This window comes from Narcine bancroftii, chromosome 4 (genome assembly GCF_036971445.1).
Source record: "Narcine bancroftii isolate sNarBan1 chromosome 4, sNarBan1.hap1, whole genome shotgun sequence".
In the NCBI taxonomy this organism is placed as follows: Eukaryota; Metazoa; Chordata; class Chondrichthyes; order Torpediniformes; family Narcinidae; genus Narcine; species Narcine bancroftii.
The window spans coordinates 293,220,992-293,239,814 of NC_091472.1; the positions used below are offsets into that span (position 1 = coordinate 293,220,992).

An 18,823-nucleotide genomic window follows, 5' to 3' on the forward strand; every position below is an offset into this window, starting at 1 on the left:
ATGATACGTGACCTACTGAGTTTCTCCAGCACCCAAGATTGCAGTGAGTGAATTGACTTCAATTTCAAGGTTCAATGTTCCTTTATTGGCATATATTGTTCACCTTTGCCTGGAAAGGGATGGGTAGTCAGTGCATGCTTCAAGAGCACTTTAACTAAACTCAGAATCAGGTTTATTTGTTGTTTGGCGGCAGCAGTGTTGTGTAGAACAAGGAATAAGTTACAATTTCGTAAATACAATGTTTAATAAAAAGAAGACAGGTAACTAGTGTGGAAAAAGTGAGATATTGTCCGTTTAGAAATCTGATCAGAATTCCGCTGAGACTTAATCTTCGACAATTCCCATCTTTAAAGCCAAGCAGTGGAGAGGTGAGCTTGTTAGACGGCTGCCCCTGCCCTGACTAAGGAGCCGGCACCTCTTCGCGCTTGGGACCTTCAGTGCTGACGCCTGAACGTCCCTTCCCAGACACCCGCAGCTGCTCCGGAGCCTCATTCTCCAGGCGATTCCTCCTGAAGGCGGCTTAAGCTATACTATCCAGTCAAGCCATCATCCAGAATAACAAACTTCATGTCTAACAAACAGAAGATCATGTCCAACCTGGTCATTGAGATTGTAAGGGATGCTGGAATGTGAGGAGTCAAGCAAGTGCTAATTAAGAATGAAGTATTATGGGTTAACTTAAGGTAAAGGGATACTGGAATGTGAGGAGTCAAGCAAGTGCTCATTAGAAATGAAGTACTATGGGTTAAATCAGGGTGAAGGGATGCTGGAATGGGAGGAAGGGTTATAAAAGTATAATAAAATAAGGATCTTCAAAACAGGATAGCAAGTAAATAGCTTTAGCAAGTCTTGGGGATTGATTAATGAGTGAAGAACAAAGACATGATATTTCCTGGCTAACAAGTTTGCAGGAAGGCACATAAACTGATAAGAAGTTAGAATCCACTGGGCAGAATTACCTAATGCTAAACCAATCCAGGAGGCAGAAGAATGTTAGGGGGAAGGTATCTCTGTACTGAAATGAAATGTATAAAAGTTGGGTCAGCCTCAGTATCAGTGTGTATTCCCAGGGTAAGGGGAAGCACCCAACTTTGCATTGTTGTAATAGTAGAATAAAAGTTCTTTGTTCTCAATTTTTGTCTCGAGCAAATTCTGTGAAGGTACTTCTGTTTCTCACAAGATCCATAGAACAAACGCTTTGCTGGTGGCCCTGAATCGTGCAATTCCTTGTACTGGATTGAGATTTTTCTTTTAAACTGCAGATGTTAGAAATCTGAAATTAAAAACAAAAATATACAGGGAACCCTCGGGTAAAATCGGTGAGTAGTTTGGGGAGGTTCAGCAGAACTGCTGGCAATCATCAGCAGGATCCTTGAAGGATGGGCAATAAATGCTGGCCTTGCTGGCGGGTGCAATCCCCAAATCCGAACCTTGCGGATCCCGACGGCGCCGTCAGCCTGCACGTCAGTCATGTGGCTCGTTCCTGCGGGTGACGTGGGGCGCGACCCTCCTTCCAGCGCTCGCTGTTGTTGGTGGCGACGGTCGGCGGTGTCCACGTTCAGGGTCGAAGTTACCGCGGCAGTTTTGTGAGTGGTTACGCATTTCCCTTTTCTCTCTCCCCCCCCCCGCTTTTTTTTTTTGCAATGGTGAGTGATTCTCCACTGACGGGGAGGGCACCTTGGCGTGCTTGTTGGCAGTGAGTGTGTGGCCGCGGCCCGCCTCCTGCTCTCCCCCGGCGTCCGGCCCGCGGCCCCCGGCGTCCGGCCCGCGGGCCCCGCACCTCCTGCTCTCCGCTATCCGGCCCCGGCCCCGCTGCTGCGAGCCACCAGCGGAAATGATTTGTTTTTCTGGGCAGCGCCCAGCTGGATTCCTCACTGGTTTGGGGGGGGGGGGGGGGGGGGGGTTTATTCTGGCCAAGAACGCGTATCTTGGGGTTGAAGTATAAACCACGCTGGAGACCCCAGTGTCCGGCAAAGATAAAGACCGTTCCGGGCTTGAGCCCTTCATCACTATGAGTGCACTCCTTGACCCACTGAGTTTCTCCAGCATTGGCTCAGGGAACTGTCTCCCCAAAATTGAAGCTAACTTTCTGCAATTTGTCGCCTTTATTTTGGCGTGTTCTTTTCGACGCGCTGCCCGGGTACGTGTTTTATTGCAGGAAACGTGTCCACTAATTTGAACAGGTGAGTGTAATGCCAACCAGAAAAAAGATCTGATTAATGGGTAAACTTTTGGCCAGATCACGTGGTCGCCAAAGTTTGGGCTGAACTTCGCATCAGAGAGGCAGACTTCACTGACAGCCGAGCAGAACTCCCCCAAGGCAAAGAGAAACAGACGTTAGCAATGAATTAATGCGAAAGGTCGACCTACTCCCTTTGGTTTCCACAGGTGCTGTTTGACCCTGAGTTCTTAAATCGTTTTGTTCCTGATTTCAGCATTTTTGTCTTCATACTGTTCCCTCGGTGCTTCATTAGAATGAAACGAAATGTATGTGGTTAGAACTGGTGACTAGGGAATGAACCATTAGCTTTCAGATTGCTACACTTGGAAGTCCAAAATTATAATTGGACTAAATCTTGCTGATTTGGTTGCCTCACTTCCCTTGAAATATATAATTGAATGAGTTCTAAAGCAAAGATCGAGTAGGTTCTCTGTCTGTAACTGGGCAACAAGGGCACACCCACCTAACTTAATGATGAGAAAGAGAGTTGTTGGAGGAGAAAAGGAGATGAGATGCATCAGACATTGTTGGCAGTTCAGAAAAGGAAGAATAGTGTTGTTTTAAAACTGGAAAATAGAAATTTGTTTATCATCTGACCGTGCAGATACAACCCCAAGAAACTTTTTCTCCAGGCCACGGTGCAGAAAAATTGCATACGATGCATTGTACATAATAATTACATATATGCATAAAGATTATGATTTAAAATAAATCATCCCAAAATATTTATTTGCATTTCAGTCGTGGAAAGGGAGACCACAGTGTAGGTACCATACCATACAATGATGCAGCCAGATAGGCTGCATCGATTGTACTGCAGCAAAATGTCGTCAGCCTTGCCCTCCTCAAGCTCCTGAAGAAATGTTGGTGTTGCTGTACCTTCCTAACTCATGAGGAGGTGTAGTGGGTCTAGGATTATGTTGTCCTTTATTTGCACACCAAGGAACTCTGTGCTCTCCACTCTCCATGACGGAACCAATGGAGAGTGATTGACCTTCATCGTCCTGAAGTCTGCAGTCATTGCTTTTGTCTTGTCCACGTTGAGACTTGGGTCTCGCACTATTTTACGAGCCTTCTAACCTCCTCTCTCTATGCCGACTTATTGTTACCAATGAGGCCAACTACTGTTGTATCATCTGCAAACTTGATTCTCTTTGAATGTAATCTAGCAGTGCAGTCTTGGGTGAGCAGCAAGTCAGTAGCAGGCTGAGCACACAGCCCTGAGGTGTGCCAGGGCTCACCGTGTCGGGGCTTGAGATTTTGCTATCATCCCAGACAGACTGATTGAGAGGGTGGAATTCAAACAAATCTGGTAAAATAGGATAAGTTTTGAGAGGTGACAATATTTTAAAATATCTTGAAATAAAAAAGAAGGTGGTGATGGGTGCAGTAATTTTCAAAGATTAGTTTTTTTTTAAGGAGGATGAAGATTACTCATATTTAGAGGGAGAGAAATGTTTATTAAATGATATCAGAAGGGATGTTGGGAGGTCAAGAGTTTAGCACAGGGATTAAAGGGATTAGAACTTGGTCCAGAGGCACAATGGCCTTGAACAGGCATTAAGAGGAGTTGGTAAATCGAGAAGTCAGCTGAAGTCTTGACTCGTTGCTTCATCTTGTAGGTAAGGTGAAAGATGGAAATGGGAGAGGCAACTATTTGATTTACCTGAATCAGAATCGTAAAAAAGACGTGATAATAGTTGAAGATGAAGACGGTGTAGACTTGAGGAGGTTGTCAGATAATGAAACTCCTTTTACATGTGTAATCAAGCCCTGATAGTATTTTACTTATCCATATCTGCTGATGAAGAGCTGATGTGGGACTTGGTTAAATATAGTACAGTACGTTTCCCCATATCCGAAGTACTGATACCGAAAAGATCCAAAAACTGAACTTTTTTGTGGAGCCGACATGACGTTACAAGTTGGAAAAAAATGTATCACCTGACTTGCCCGTATGGGGTGCAGACTCCAGTTGGCTCCAGTTTGGTAATAACAGCTCAGAACCTGCTGGAAAGTCAGTTGCTAAATGGCGGCTCAGAGAAGCAGGGAAGCATGGGGAAAAATTAGGTGCAAGGATCAGCCCTGAAACCAAAGGGCATGAATGCCGATTGTCCTCGTTTCAGGTAACTCTCCATTTCTTCTTGACCTTCTGCTGTACTGGATTTACAAACTGCGAGCCACTGTCTCCCAGCCACAAGCAGTTAGAAGAATCCTTTATCCTGGCGTCATCAAGGCAAGCGGCCTCCTGGGCAGGAGCGGGGACCGTAGTCAGGACCAGTGGCGGTGGGGAGGTGTCTGGACTGGCGATGGCTGATGCTACTGTGCTGTTTTTGGTTTTGTTCTGATAACTGGAAAAAATCCAAAAACCGAATAATGTCTGGTCCCAAATGTTTCATTACATACAAATGTACTGAAATAAAGGTTTTTGGCAGATTTTGTTGTGTTTTGTTGTATGGTATTTTTTCCAAATTGATTTTGGAGAGGCATAAATATTTTTTGACTACTCATACATGAATATTCCTTCACCATTTTATATCTTTGCTCTTTGTAATCCCTGAATTAAGCAGGACTGGGAAGCTTGTGGAAACTATTACGTATGTGTTTTTGGGCTTCAGCAGCTCGAGGAGAGCAATCTTTGACTTTGCTGAACTGGCAAAGAATGCTGGGATTTGGAAGAACTAGGGAATAGAATGTGTTATTTGCAGTATTGCTAGACACTTGGGACTTCCATCACTACAGTTTAATATGACTGGGGGAGCGAAGGCATCTTTGCATCATGAGGCATTGTTTCCAAGTAGCTTAAGTATTTTCTTAATTGATTCATAGAAAATAAATATTGTTGTCAGTTGAAAAAAACTAAGCAAAAAGAATGCATTTTCTCTTCATCCATGGTGCCCAAGAAGAGTGTGATAACTATCGACCAGTGGCACTTACATCAACAGTGATGAAGTGTTTTGAAAGGCTAGTATTGAAGCATATCACCTATCTGAGCAGCGACATGGATACGTTACAGTTTGCCTGTGGTAGCAACAGGTTTATGGCAGATGCCATCTCACTGCCTCTACCCAAAGCCCTGGAACATCTGGGCAGCAAAGATGTAGACATCTAGATACTCTTCAACGACTACAGTTCAGTATTTAACACCACCATCCCCTCAAAACTGATCAGCAAATGCCAAGACCTGGGACTTAACACCCCACTGGGTAGTTAGATCATGGATTTCCTCACCTCCAGACCACAATCAGTGAGCATTGGAGAGAACATCTCCTCCATAATCTCCATCAGTACTGGAGATTCATCATATTAATTCATCACAGTGCTGTGTTCTTAACCCTCTGCTTTACTCACTTTACACCTATGACTGTGTGTCTCAATATGACAACAGCACCATCTACAAATTTGCTGTTGATAGTAGGTAAAAGGTTGTATAAAAAGAGATGATGAGTCAGCTTACAGAAGGGAGTTTGAAAACTTTGCCGAATGGTGCACCAACAACAACCTCGCGCCTCAAGTCACCAAAACCAAGGAGCTGATTGTTGATTTTTGGGAAGGGAAAACTAGATGTTACAATCCAGTGACATTTGGTGGATCAGCGGTGGAGAGGAAGAGCAAATTTAAGTTCTTGGGAGTCATAATCTCGGAGGATCTTTCCTGAGTTCAACACATTAATGGCATCGAGAAGAAAGCACATCAGTGCCTCTACTTCCTTGGGAGTTTGCAGAGGTTTGGTATTACACCAGAAACTCTGGCAAATTTCTACAGATGTGTGGTGGAAAGTATGCTGACTGGCTGCATCACGATCTGGTATGGGGACACCAATACCCCCGAGTGTAAAGCCCTGCAAAAGTTAATGGACACAGCTCAGGATATCACAGACAAACCCCTTCCCACCATCAAGAACATCTATGGTGAATGCTGCCGTTGGAGAACAGCAGTAATCATCAAAGATCCACACCACCCAGCACACACTCTGCTCTTACTGATACCATCAGGAAAGAGGTCTAGGTGCCACAAGACTCACACCAGTAGGTTCAGGAACAGCTGCAACCCCTCTACCAGCAGACTCCTCAATCAGACACCCATTTAAGGACTCTCACTTGTGCACTTTGTTTACTTTCTCCTCTATTGCACAGTCAGTTGTTTGTATTTGTTTACACATACACATTGTGTACAGTTTTTTTTTGCCCTATCAATAAAGGGTAATTCTCCCAGCCTGCAGAAAAAGAATGTCGGGGTTGTATGTGATGTTATGTATGTACTCTAGCAATAAATCTGAAATCTAAAAAAAATATATATTGCTGCTTTTGTCTGAAGATGGGTAACAATTTTTGTTTCTTCAATGAGTGTGAAATATTTTCACAAGTTTGAACTTTCAGGACTATCCCATTTTTCTATAGTTCCTGATAGTTCAATAGTTTTCAATATTTCCTGATAGTCATCGAGCATGGCAACAGGCTCTCCTGACCAAATTGTCACACCCATACAATCCCACCTGTCTACGTTGGGCCCATATCTCATGAAACCTATTCTATCCATGTATTTTTCCAAATTTTTCTTAAATGTTGCAATAGTACCGACTTCAGCCACCTCCTCTGACAGTCCATTCTATTCACTCACCACCCTTTGTTGTATTTTTTTTTAAAAGTCAGACTCCTTTAAAACTGTCCCTCACCTTAAACCTTTGTCCCATCCTCTGCTTAGTGATTTCCCCTAGTCTGGGCAAAAGACTTTGTGCATTCACCTGATCTATTCCTTACCTGATTTTGGACACCTCTGATATTCTCCCTCATCCTCCTACACGCCAAGAAATAAAGTCCTTTAGTGCTTAACCTCTCCCTATAGCTCAGGCCCACAAGTCCTGGCAATCCTCGTAAATCATCTCCGCACCCTCTCCAGCTCGGCAACGTATTTCCAATAACATGGTACCAAAACTGAACACCTACTCCAAATTTGACTCACCACATCTTGGACAACAGCATCATGACCTCCCATCTTCGACACAATACTCTGACTAATGAAGGTCAGTGTGCCAAAAGCCTTTCTGTCTGCCTGTGATGCCACTTTCAAGCAACTGTACAATGTACCTGTTCTCCAAGATACCTCTGCGTACACTCCCCAGATCCCTACCATTCACTGTCCTTCCCATGTTAGACTTCCCAAAGCACATCTCATATTTCTCTATTAAATGTCATTCACCATTCCTCTGCCCAACTGATCAAGAACCTGCTGTAATTTTTTGGCTTAATTGACTACAATTCCAGGCACTTCACTGTCAGCTGCAATCTTGCTAATCATACCAAATTTCTTTGGCTTGGCTTCGCGGACGAAGATTTATTGAGGGGTTAAAAAGTCCACGTCAGCTGCAGGCTCGTTTGTGGCTGACCAGTCCGATGCGGGACAGGCAGACACGATTGCAGCGGTTGCAAGGGAAAATTGGTTGGTTGGGGTTGGGTGTTGGGTTTTTCCTCCTTTGCCTTTTGTCAGTGAGGTGGGCTCTGCGGTCTTCTTCAAAGGAGGCTGCTGCCCGCCAAACTGTGAGGCGCCAAGATGCACGGTTTGAGGCGTTATCAGCCCACTGGCGGTGGTCAATGTGGCAGGCACCAAGAGATTTCTTTAGGCAGTCCTTGTACCTTTTCTTTGGTGCACCTCTGTCACGGTGGCCAGTGGAGAGCTCGCCATATAATACGATCTTGGGAAGGCGATGGTCCTCCATTCTGGAGACGTGACCCATCCAGCGCAGCTGGATCTTCAGCAGCGTGGACTCGATGCTGTCGACCTCTGCCATCTCGAGTACCTCGACGTTAGGGGTGTGAGCGCTCCAATGGATGTTGAGGATGGAGCGGAGACAACGCTGGTGGAAGCGTTCTAGGAGCCGTAGGTGGTGCCGGTAGAGGACCAAATACATTTTCATCTAAATCACTGATGTGGACGACAATCAGCAATGAGCCCAGAACCAAACCCTGAGGCACAGCACTAGTCACAGGCTTCTAGTTTGAAAAACAGCCTTCGGCCATCACCCTCAGGTTTTTACCATTGTGAGAACAAAGAGAAATACCACATAGAGTTGTTGTTCAGTATAACAAGCGACTTGTTAAAACTGATGCAAAGCTGATCACCAGAGCGTGATGTTTGGACAGGTTTTAGAACCTCAATAAGCATGATTTACAGAAACTGAGTTTTTTCTGTTTGGATTACAGAATGGATGTTACAAAGATCTAGCTTCTGGCAAGATAAAGGTTGATTACAGAATAGGATGCTTAATTTTTTTTAAAGTTTAACTGAGTTAACACTGAGTCTTAAGTTTCTCTTATAACAATTATTGTAATTAACAATAAATCCAATTTCCTATTACAGTAAAGGGTGCATGCTATAAAACAATTAATTTAATGTTTCTGAAACTTGGTGTTGTCACTGTCCTATTCCTTGGCTTGACTCTTGGGCTTGTCTTCAGCTCCCTGTTACCACATGAGCACAATCCACATTCCTCTTTACCAGATATAGCTCTCACTATTCTTTCACCTACTAAAGCCTCCCTTTAGGCTGAAAGATTAGTTTCCTAATGGTACCTTGTTTGGCCTCTTATTGACTGCCCCTCTAACACCCACACTTCATCTGCCGTTGCAATACATGTACTAAAGTAATAACAGTCATTAAAACAATCAGCTGTGCTGCAACGATTACATGGGAGATGAGTTAAATCCAGGGATGAATGTGTACGTTCAAACCCTGATGCCAAAAGGAAGAGTTCTCCAGAGCCACTTTGTCCCCATTCAGTGAGTTGAACAAGAAAGTCTGTATACGCTGTGATTGTAGTTTAATAAAAAAGAGTGCTGGAGAAATTCAACAGGTCATGCAGTGCTCTTTATGGCTAAAGTACATAGCCAGCTTTACGGGGAAGAGAAGGAAAGTTGTGTTCCAAGAAGGCAATTAGTGGGAAGGGATTATTAAGGGGGCGATTAGTGGAAGGGATCTCCTCCCCTCGCTCCTTTTGCAGGAACCATGACTCCCTTGTCTACTCATCCTTTCACACTAATTGCCACCTTGGTACCTACCCCCATGAACTCAGGAAATACTACATAGGCCCTCACCACCATTTGGGGCCCCAAACTGCACTTCCAAGTGAAGCACACTTCACATGAATCTGCATGAGGTCATCCAGTGCTCCTGTTGTGTCCTCTACATCACAGAGACCTGGGTGCAGGCTGGGAGATTGTTTTGTTGATCACCTTTGCTCTGTCCGCTGTGATATCAGAGACATCCCAGGAGCAAACCATTTCAACATCTTCCCCTCCCCCCTATCATTTCCCAGCTTTTTTCTCTTCTGCTTTCCCATCCATATCCACCTATGACTTCTTGCCTGTGTTCCTTTTCCCCCTCCCCCACCTTCCTGCTTTTTCCTCATATCTTGATGAAGGGCTTGGGCCCAAAGCATTAGTTATATATCTTAACACTGTGTGTCCTGCTGAGTTTCTCCAGCACTTCTGTGTATTAAACTCATGATCAGTGATCCTTTTTGACAGTGCGTTCCATTTCTCGATGATTTCCTTTTGTTTCTGGATGATCTTTTCCCAGTCCGCAGTAAAGTGTGGGATGGGTGGTAGTTCTATTACTACATACTTGTTCAATCATTTGTCGTGTCACTATCATAAATAGTCAGCTCCAGTGTCCCTTCAGGAGGCAAGCACTGTTCCACAATCATTCATTTGGTTGAGATGTCATTGACTGTCATGTGGTCACCAAATTGCATTGTAATTGCTCTTTGTAATCCGTATTCCCTCTCAGCTGTCCGCACGCACAAGCATTCTGAGTGCACACGCACGAATGTCCACCCAATTTCCTTTGTGCATGCACACACAGACCATTTGGGCATGCATGCACAGCTGAGAGGGGACACTGCTTGTAATATGCCCTTGTGGATGTTTACCCAAAGTATACTGCATGAAGATTGTGTTATTCACAGGCAAAATGGACAGAGAACAATGATCATATGTAGCAAAACCACAAACAGTTGAGCCTCTTTGTGCAATCTTCTCTGGACATTCCCATGGTTTCTCCGCTGGTGACATTTTATAGACAATAGGAGCTGGAGTAGGCCATTTGGCCTGTCGGGCCAGCACCGCCATTTTAGATCATGGCTGATCATTTTATGAGATCCACCCTGCTCTTGGATGTGTGTAACACAATTTCATAAGCTGGCAGATTGCTTAAGATATCCATGTTCCTTCATGGTATTTTCCGATATTATGCACCCTTATAACAATGTCAGGGAATGTGCAGGGCTGTAGCAATGTCTAGTGGATTTCTCTCATTTTTGAAGTCTCCCAGTTCATGGTTAGTCAGAATGAGATCCTGAATATGGCACACATTTCTTCAGCTGGTTGCCTGATATCCAATCAAACTGTTGGATGTTTATCCCAACAACTGTCAAGAACTGACGTGTTGTAGAGACTACATTTTTATCATGGTGTCGGGTATCATTGTTCACTCTATCATTTATCTCTTTTAATGGCTGAAATAGCTGAATAATTTCAACTCTCCCTCTGCCCTCTGCTTCTCCATTTTACTGGCTTGTCCCAGATCATCATAATCTTCTTTTATTTTGAGTCTCTTCAACTTGTGCCGAAGAGAACTGATTTGCAAAATTATCTCTGCAATATCTAAACTATTAACTGGACATACCTGCTGTATTACCTGCTCCTAACAACTCTATCAAGTCCCTTGTCATTCTCTGTTTTTCTGTCCTAAACTCACTACAACTGACCTGCCTTTGGAGTTGATGTTGGAAAATGCTATTGATACTGTCTCTGCAAAAGCTCAGGTGGTGTAAAGTGGTCAAGTTAAAAACTACCTGCATAGGTCTGGATCCTGGTACTAGACTAACCCTGTCACCTGTTTCTTCCAACAAACACCCTATTCCTCCACCCTTCCCCCTCCTTGCACCCCTACCCATGTCCCTTTAGCCTTCACTTCAATGTTGGGTTCTTGTTTTAACAGGGGATCCTGCTGTGGTTGATCCCTGAACAAAGAAGCCCTGTTACATTACCTTTCAAGTTTCATTGCTGTCTTTTTTTTTTTTTTAAATTTTTTATTTTTCACACCATAAATCACAATAGCCATGATATACACTTTTTCTTTTCCACACATTTACAGTGACTTTTTCTCCCTCCCCCCTCCCTCCTCCCAAGCCACCCCCCCATCCCCCCCCCCTCATCCATTTTAGTTATACAATCTAGGTTGCATTAATTCAGTTAGACAATGTTGTCATTCAACAAAAATACACCAGAAATTCTACTGAGTCCATTCTTTTCTTTCCTTCTCCTTCCATCAACTTAGGTAATGTTTGTTCCCGGTAGGTTTTCGCTATTGTATTTAATGTAAGGCTCCCATACTTGTTCGAATATTTCAATATTATTTCTTAAACTATATGTTATTTTTTCTAATGGAATACATTTATTCATTTCTATATACCATTGTTGTATTTTCAAATTATCTTCCAATTTCCAGGTTGACATAATACATTTTTTTGCTACAGCTAGGGCTATCTTAACAAATCTTTTTTGTGCATCCTCCAAGTCAATTCCAAATTCTTTATTTTTTATGTTACTTAGGAGAAAGATCTCTGGATTCTTTGGTATATTGTTTTCTGTTATTTTATTTAATATCTGATTGAGATCATCCCAAAATTTTTCTACTCTCTCACATGTCCAGATTGCATGAATTGTTGTTCCCCTTTCTTTTTTACATCGAAAACATCTATCAGATACTGTTGGGTCCCATTTATTTAACTTTTGCGGTGTAATGTATAGTCTGTGTAACCAATTATATTGTATCATACGCAGCCTCGTATTTATTGTATTTCTCATCGTTCCAGAGCATAACTTCTCCCATGTTTCCTTTTTTATCTTTATATTTAAATCTTGTTCCCATTTTTGTTTAGTTTTACCATTTGTTTCCTCATTTTCCTTTTCTTGCAGTTTAATATACATATTTTTTATAAATCTTTTGATTAACATTGTATCTGTAATCACATATTCAAGGTTACTTCCCTCTGGTAAACTCAAGTTGCTTCCTAATTTATCTTTCAAGTAGGATCTCAGTTGGTAATATGCCAGCGCTGTATCTCCCGTTATATTGTACTTATCTCTCATTTGTTCAAAGGATAAGAATCTACTTCCTGAAAAACAATTTTCTATTCTTTTAATCCCTTTTTTTTCCCATTTTCTAAAGGCAAGGTTGTCTATTGTAAAAGGGAGTAGCTTATTTTGCGTCAATATTAGTTTTGGTATTTGGTAATTTATTTTATTTCTTTCTACATGAATCTTCTTCCATATATTGAGGAGATGGTGTAATACTGGAGAAGTTCTATGTTGTACCAATTTTTCGTCCCATTTATATAATATGTGTTCAGGTATCTTTTCCCCTATTTTATCTAATTCTAGTCTCGTCCAGTCTGGTTTTTCCCTTGTTTGATAAAAATCTGATAGGTACCTTAATTGTGCGGCTCTATAATAATTTTTGAAGTTTGGCAATTGTAAGCCTCCTTGTTTATACCATTCTGTTAATTTGTCTAGTGCTATCCTCGGTTTCCCCCCTCTCCATAAAAATCTCCTTATTATTTTCTTTAACTCTTTGAAGAATTTTTCTGTCAGTTGTATTGGCAATGCCTGAAATAAGTATAGTATCCTTGGAAAAATGTTCATTTTAATACAGTTTATCCTTCCTATCAGTGTTAGTGGTAGCTCTTTCCAATGCTCTAAATCGTCCTGTAATTTTTTCATTAGTGGATTGTAATTGAGTTTATATAATTGGCCTAGATTTTTGTTTATTTGCACACCTAGGTATCTTATTGCCTGCGTTTGCCATCTGAATGGGGATTCCTCCTTAAATTTTGAGAAATCCGCGTTATTCATAGGCATTGCTTCACTTTTATTTACGTTTATCTTGTATCCCGACACTTCTCCATATTCCTTCAATTTCTTATATAGTTCTTTTATTGATAGTTCTGGTTCTGTTAAGTACACTCTCACATCATCCGCAAACAGACTGATTTTATATTCCCTGTCTTTTATTTTTATTCCTTTTATATTATTATCTCTTCTTATCGATTCTGCTAGTGGTTCTATAGCTAGCGCAAACAATAATGGTGATAGTGGGCATCCCTGCCGCGTTGACCTGCTTAAGTTAAATTGCTTTGATACATGTCCATTTACTGTCACTTTCGCTAACGGTCCCTTATATAATGCTTTAATCCAATTAATATACTTCTCCGGTAAACTGAATTTTTGCAATACTTTGAACAAGTAATTCCATTCTACTCTGTCGAAGGCCTTCTCTGCGTCTAAAGCAACTGCTACTGCCGGTGCTTTATTTCCTTCTACTGCATGAATTAAGTTAATAAATTTACAAATATTGTCTGTTGTGCGTCTTTTTTTGATAAATCCAGTTTGGTCTAAATTTACCATTTTCGGTACCTGTTCTGCTAATCTGTTCGCTAATAGTTTAGCTATTATCTTATAATCTGTGTTTAGCAGAGATATTGGTCTATATGACGCTGGTGAGAGTGGATCTTTCCCTTGTTTTAGTATCACTGTAATTATTGCTGTTTTACATGAATCTGGTAAGTTTTGTGTCTCATCAATCTGGTTGATTACATCCAGGAGGGGCGGTATTATTAGGTCTTTAAATGTTTTGTAGAATTCTATTGGGAGTCCATCCTCTCCTGGTGTCTTATTATTTGGTAAATTTTTTATTATCTCTTGTATTTCTACTGTTCCAAATGGTTCTGTTAATTTATTTTGTTCCTCTATTTGTAGTTTTGGTAGTTCAATTTTAGTCAAAAATTCATCTATTTTCCCTTCTTTCCCTTCGTTTTCGGTTCGGTATAATTGTTCATAGAATTCTCTGAAGTTTTCCTTAATTTCTTTTGGATTATATGTAATTTGTTTGTCTTTTTTCCTTGTTGCCAATACCATTTTCTTAGTTTGCTCTGTCTTAAGCTGCCATGCTAGGATTTTGTGTGTTTTTTCCCCTAGTTCATAATATTTCTGTTTTGTCTTCATTATATTCTTCTCCACCTTATATGTTTGTAATGTTTCATATTTTATTTTTTTATCCGCCAATTCTCTTCTTTTGGTTGTATCTTCCTTTATTGCTAATTTTTTTTCTATGTTTATTATTTCCCTTTCCAACTGCTCTGTTTCCTGATTATAGTCCTTCTTCATCTTGGTTGCATAACTTATTATTTGCCCTCTAATGAATGCTTTCATTGCGTCCCATAGTATAAACTTATCTTCCACTGATTCCGTATTTACTTCAAAGTACATTTTTAATTGTTTTTCAATAAATTCTCTAAAATCCTGTCTTTTAAGTAGCATGGGGTTTAATCTCCATCTATACATTCTTGGAGGGATGTCTTCTAGCTCTATTGCCAATAACAGGGGTGAGTGGTCCGATAATAGTCTAGCTTTATATTCCGTTTTCCTAACTCTCCCTTGTATGTGGGCTGATAACAGGAATAGGTCTATCCTTGAGTATGTTTTATGTCTAGTCGAGTAGTATGAGTATTCCTTTTCTTTTGGGTTTTGTTTCCTCCATATGTCCACAAGTTTCATTTCTTGCATTGATTTAATTATAAATTTGGTTACTTTGTTCTTCCTGTTAATTTTTTTCCCCGTTTTATCCATATTTGGATCCAAATTCAGATTGAAATCCCCTCCTATTAGTATGTTCCCTTGCGTATTAGCTACCTTCAAAAAGATATCTTGCATAAACTTTTGATCTTCTTCGTTAGGTGAATATATATTAAGTAGATTCCAAAGCTCTGAATATATCTGACATTTTATCATAACATATCTCCCTGCTGGATCTATTATTTCCTCTTCTATTTTAAATGGCACATTTTTGCTAATTAATATAGCCACTCCTCTTGCTTTTGAATTATACGATGCTGCTGTTACATGTCCTACCCAATCTCTCTTTAATTTCTTGTGCTCCAATTCAGTTAAATGTGTTTCTTGGACAAATGCTATATCTATTTTTTCCTTTTTCAGTAAATTTAGTAGTTTCTTCCTTTTAATTTGGTTATGTATTCCATTAATATTTAGAGTCATATAGTTCAGCGTAGCCATTTTATATTTTGTTTATCTTCTCTTTCCGTTTTTCCATCATTACCTTTCCTCCTTTTCCATTTCTGTTTTCTTATTTTCAACTCTTTATAAGACAACATTCCTACAACATCTAACATTTTCCTTATTCTCCTATTTCTATCTTATTTATCCCCAATCTCCCCTTCACCTCCTGAGTTGCCCTTTATCCCTTGTCGGACAACCACATCTCCCCTCTCCATTTGGATTTGCGAATCCACTCGCAAGCGTCAACTGATTTTGCAGTGACCGCTCTTTTCCCCCCACCCAGCCCCCCCCAGAAAAGATTTCGTTTTTTATATGTCACAAAGGTCACTCTTTTAGTTCCCTCCTTATTCTCTCTATTCCATTACCTTCCCTTATTAATTCTTGTCTATACTCTCTATGTTTTCCTCTAATTACAGATACTTTCACATATGCCCATTGTCTCTATTCACTCTTATACCTCTTTACCCGCATACATATCAATCGTGGTCATTTTTACCCTCCTTACCCGTCTTCATCCCTCAGTCTATTTTTGTCTTTACCCACATACATATCAATCGTGATAATTTTTGCTCTCATTACCCGTCTTCATCCCTCAGTCTATTTTTGTAATTGTTCTGCAAATTTTCGTGCTTCTTCTGGATCCGAGAATAGTCTGTTTTGTTGTCCTGGAATAAATATTTTCAATACCGCAGGATGCTTCAGTGTAAATTTATATCCTTTCTTCCATAAAATCGCTTTTGCTGCATTGAACTCTTTTCTCTTCTTTAGGAGTTCAAAGCTTATATCTGGATAAATGAAGATTTTTTGCCCTTTATACTCCAGTGGTTTGTTGCCCTCTCTTACTTTTTCCATTGTCTTCTCCAGTACCTTTTCTCTTGTAGTATATCTTAGGAATTTTACTACAATAGATCTTGGTTTTTGTTGTGGTTGTGGTTTAGGGGCCAATGCTCTATGTGCCCTTTCTATTTCCATTTCTTGCTGTAGTTCTGGACATCCTAGGGCCTTAGGGATCCATTCTTTTATAAACTCCCTCATATTCTTGCCTTCTACATCTTCCTTAAGGCCCACTATCTTTATGTTATTTCTTCTGTTATAATTTTCCATTATATCTATTTTTTGGGCTAGTAATTCTTGTGTCTCTTTAGTTTTTTTATTAGATTCCTCCAATTTCTTTTTTAAGTCTTCTACCTCCATTTCTGCTGCTATTGCCCGTTCTTCCATCTTGTCCATTTTTTTCCCCATTTCTGTTAAGGTCATATCCATTTTATTTATTTTCTTTTCTGTGTTGTTTATTCTTCTTCTTAAATCATTGAATTCCTGTGTTTGCCATTCTTTAAATGACTCCATGTATCCTCTAACAAGAGCAAGTACCTCCTTTACCTTGCCTTTCTTTTCTTCTTCTATTTCCCTGTACTCTTCCTCTTCCTCTTCTTCTTCCTCTAGGTTGACCATCTGTTGTTCCTTTGCTGCCTTTTCCTCCTCTTCTTTCTTGTTTCCATTGTCTTCTGTGGTCTCTTCTTGCTGCAGGTGTTCTGCAGCTGTCGTTGCCGGCTGTGGAGATCGACTCCCCAGCTGGTCCCCCCTCCCGTCGGTGTGTTTTTTTTCATGCGCATCGCGCATGCGCGAGGAGTCGCGCATGCGCGGTTGCGCACTTTTACTCGGCTCTGTGAGCCATTGTTGTAGTTCTCTTTCTACCGACCTGAGGTAGTGGGGTCTTCTCTCCACAGCGGGCCTCTTCGGACAGGTAAGGCCTTCACCTTTTTCCTCCGTTGTCTTCTCTTCCTCTCTTCTTTCCGTTGATTTTGATTTTTCTCCTTTTGTCTCCATCTTCTTTCCACCTTTATATTCACTTTTCTTTAACTTGTATTTCTGTGCCTTTGTATTTTCACTTGTTTTTCCCGACTTTTCTGGAGAGGGCTGGAGTTCACCGTCCGGCCACTACTCCATCACGTGACTCCTCCTCCAAGTTTCATTGCTGTCTGAAGTATGAATGGTTCATTGGTCTTGTGTCCTGAAATGGTAAATGTTTACATGGAATCTTCCCTTGCATGTGCACACTCCACCAGATGACCCTGAGCACTGCAATTTTCAAACATTCATTTCACAGCACTGCAACCCCCCCTCCCACCCCCCCGCCATGTAAAACTACATACCATCAGTACATCATGCAGCAGGCAATTCTTCATTATTTTCTTAATTTATAGTGGGCATTTTAATTGCTGTTGAGAGTTCAAAGGGGTGACACACCCAAATATCCAGGTTCTTCTGGCCTTGGCTTGTCTAAAGAGTTCCATGTTTTCTGGCTCTGTGGTTAAATTTAATGTGGTTAAATTATTCCTGCCAAGGAATTTTTTCAAGTGCTTCCACTTTGGCCTTTCCTTGCTGTCCATCAGGGTACATGTTTCTCCAGTCAGGATTATTGTAAACAGTCCTGTTCATCTGGGTTTTAGCCCTGCCTTTGCTGGTACAACTTAAACCATGACCTTTTCTCCTGCTTCTGGCATGTTTGATTTCACTTGGCCATTGTTGTGCTTCCAGTTTCACCCTTTATCAATGACTTTCCCTTCTAGATTGTGCAGCCAAATTCTGTCTATGGTAATTCAATCATTACCTTGCAGCTTTAGTGTCCTGTCATCAATTTGAAAGGAGTAAACCCTGTCCCACAATTGCTGGTAAGACCCTAGACCAACTTTCCCCATTAGGACCTTCATCAGATTCCCATTAAGTGTTTGATTCATTCTCTCAATCATTCCTAAACTCTGAGGTCAGTAGGGAATGTGAAACTTCTGCTTGACCCCAACAACATGTAAGGCCTTTTGATCACCTTTCCAGTAAAGCGCGTCAATGATCGGAATCAAGACTGGCCAGTTCTCCCCACCTGGGTATTGCTTTTACTTTCTTAACTAGCACTGGGTTAAATTTTCAGCACAGGGGATTGCTTTTACCCACCTGGTAAAGCAATCATTGATTACTAATCAATGTTGTTTACCCGTGGACTGGGGTAAAGGCCCTGTCTTTCCACAATTGCTGCACTTCATTTGCCTCTTCCCCTTGACTGACATGAATACCTTGAAATGGAGGGACAATGTATAAAATGTGCTGCAATTTCTCCATGGTCAAACCAAAATATTAAAAAAAAACTTGAATAAAAATCTGGAATGTGCAGATAAATCACATATGAATTGTTTGATTTTAAATGCGGAGCACGGGCAAATAAAGGAAAAAATGTTTTCTCCCAAACATTATGGAGGGCACTGTAGTTCCACCATTTCAGGGCACCATAATGTTTGAGACATTTGGCTTCACATGTGATTACAATTACTTGGATATGTTAAATTGCTTCTTTGGCACAGGAAGAGAAAGCTAAGCTAGCTTCTAATCTTTTGTTCACCTTTGGCATCTGTAGTTGCCATTTCTCAACATGAGTCACGTCAAAGAAGCCATTATGAAGCTGAAAAACAGTAAGAGA

General features: G+C 41.0%; 1 protein-coding gene across 6 annotated transcripts in view; it reads left to right on the top strand.

The window, feature by feature from the left end:
• The first annotated feature begins 1,372 nt into the window (after positions 1 to 1,372).
• wdsub1 (WD repeat, sterile alpha motif and U-box domain containing 1) overlaps positions 1,373 to 18,823 on the top strand; it is a 53,744-nt gene continuing 36,293 nt past the window's right edge. For 4 of the 6 annotated variants that reach the window (XM_069935446.1, XM_069935449.1, XM_069935450.1 and 1 more), the window contains exon 1: positions 1,480 to 1,586. Coding sequence is in view for 2 of the 6 variants with exons in the window: in XM_069935451.1 (XP_069791552.1) it covers positions 1,391 to 1,586 (196 nt within the window). In the remaining 4 variants the exon portion in view is untranslated. Of the gene's footprint in view, positions 1,587 to 18,823 lie in introns of all 6 variants that reach the window. The other 2 variants (XM_069935451.1, XM_069935452.1) reach the window with 2 other exon arrangements.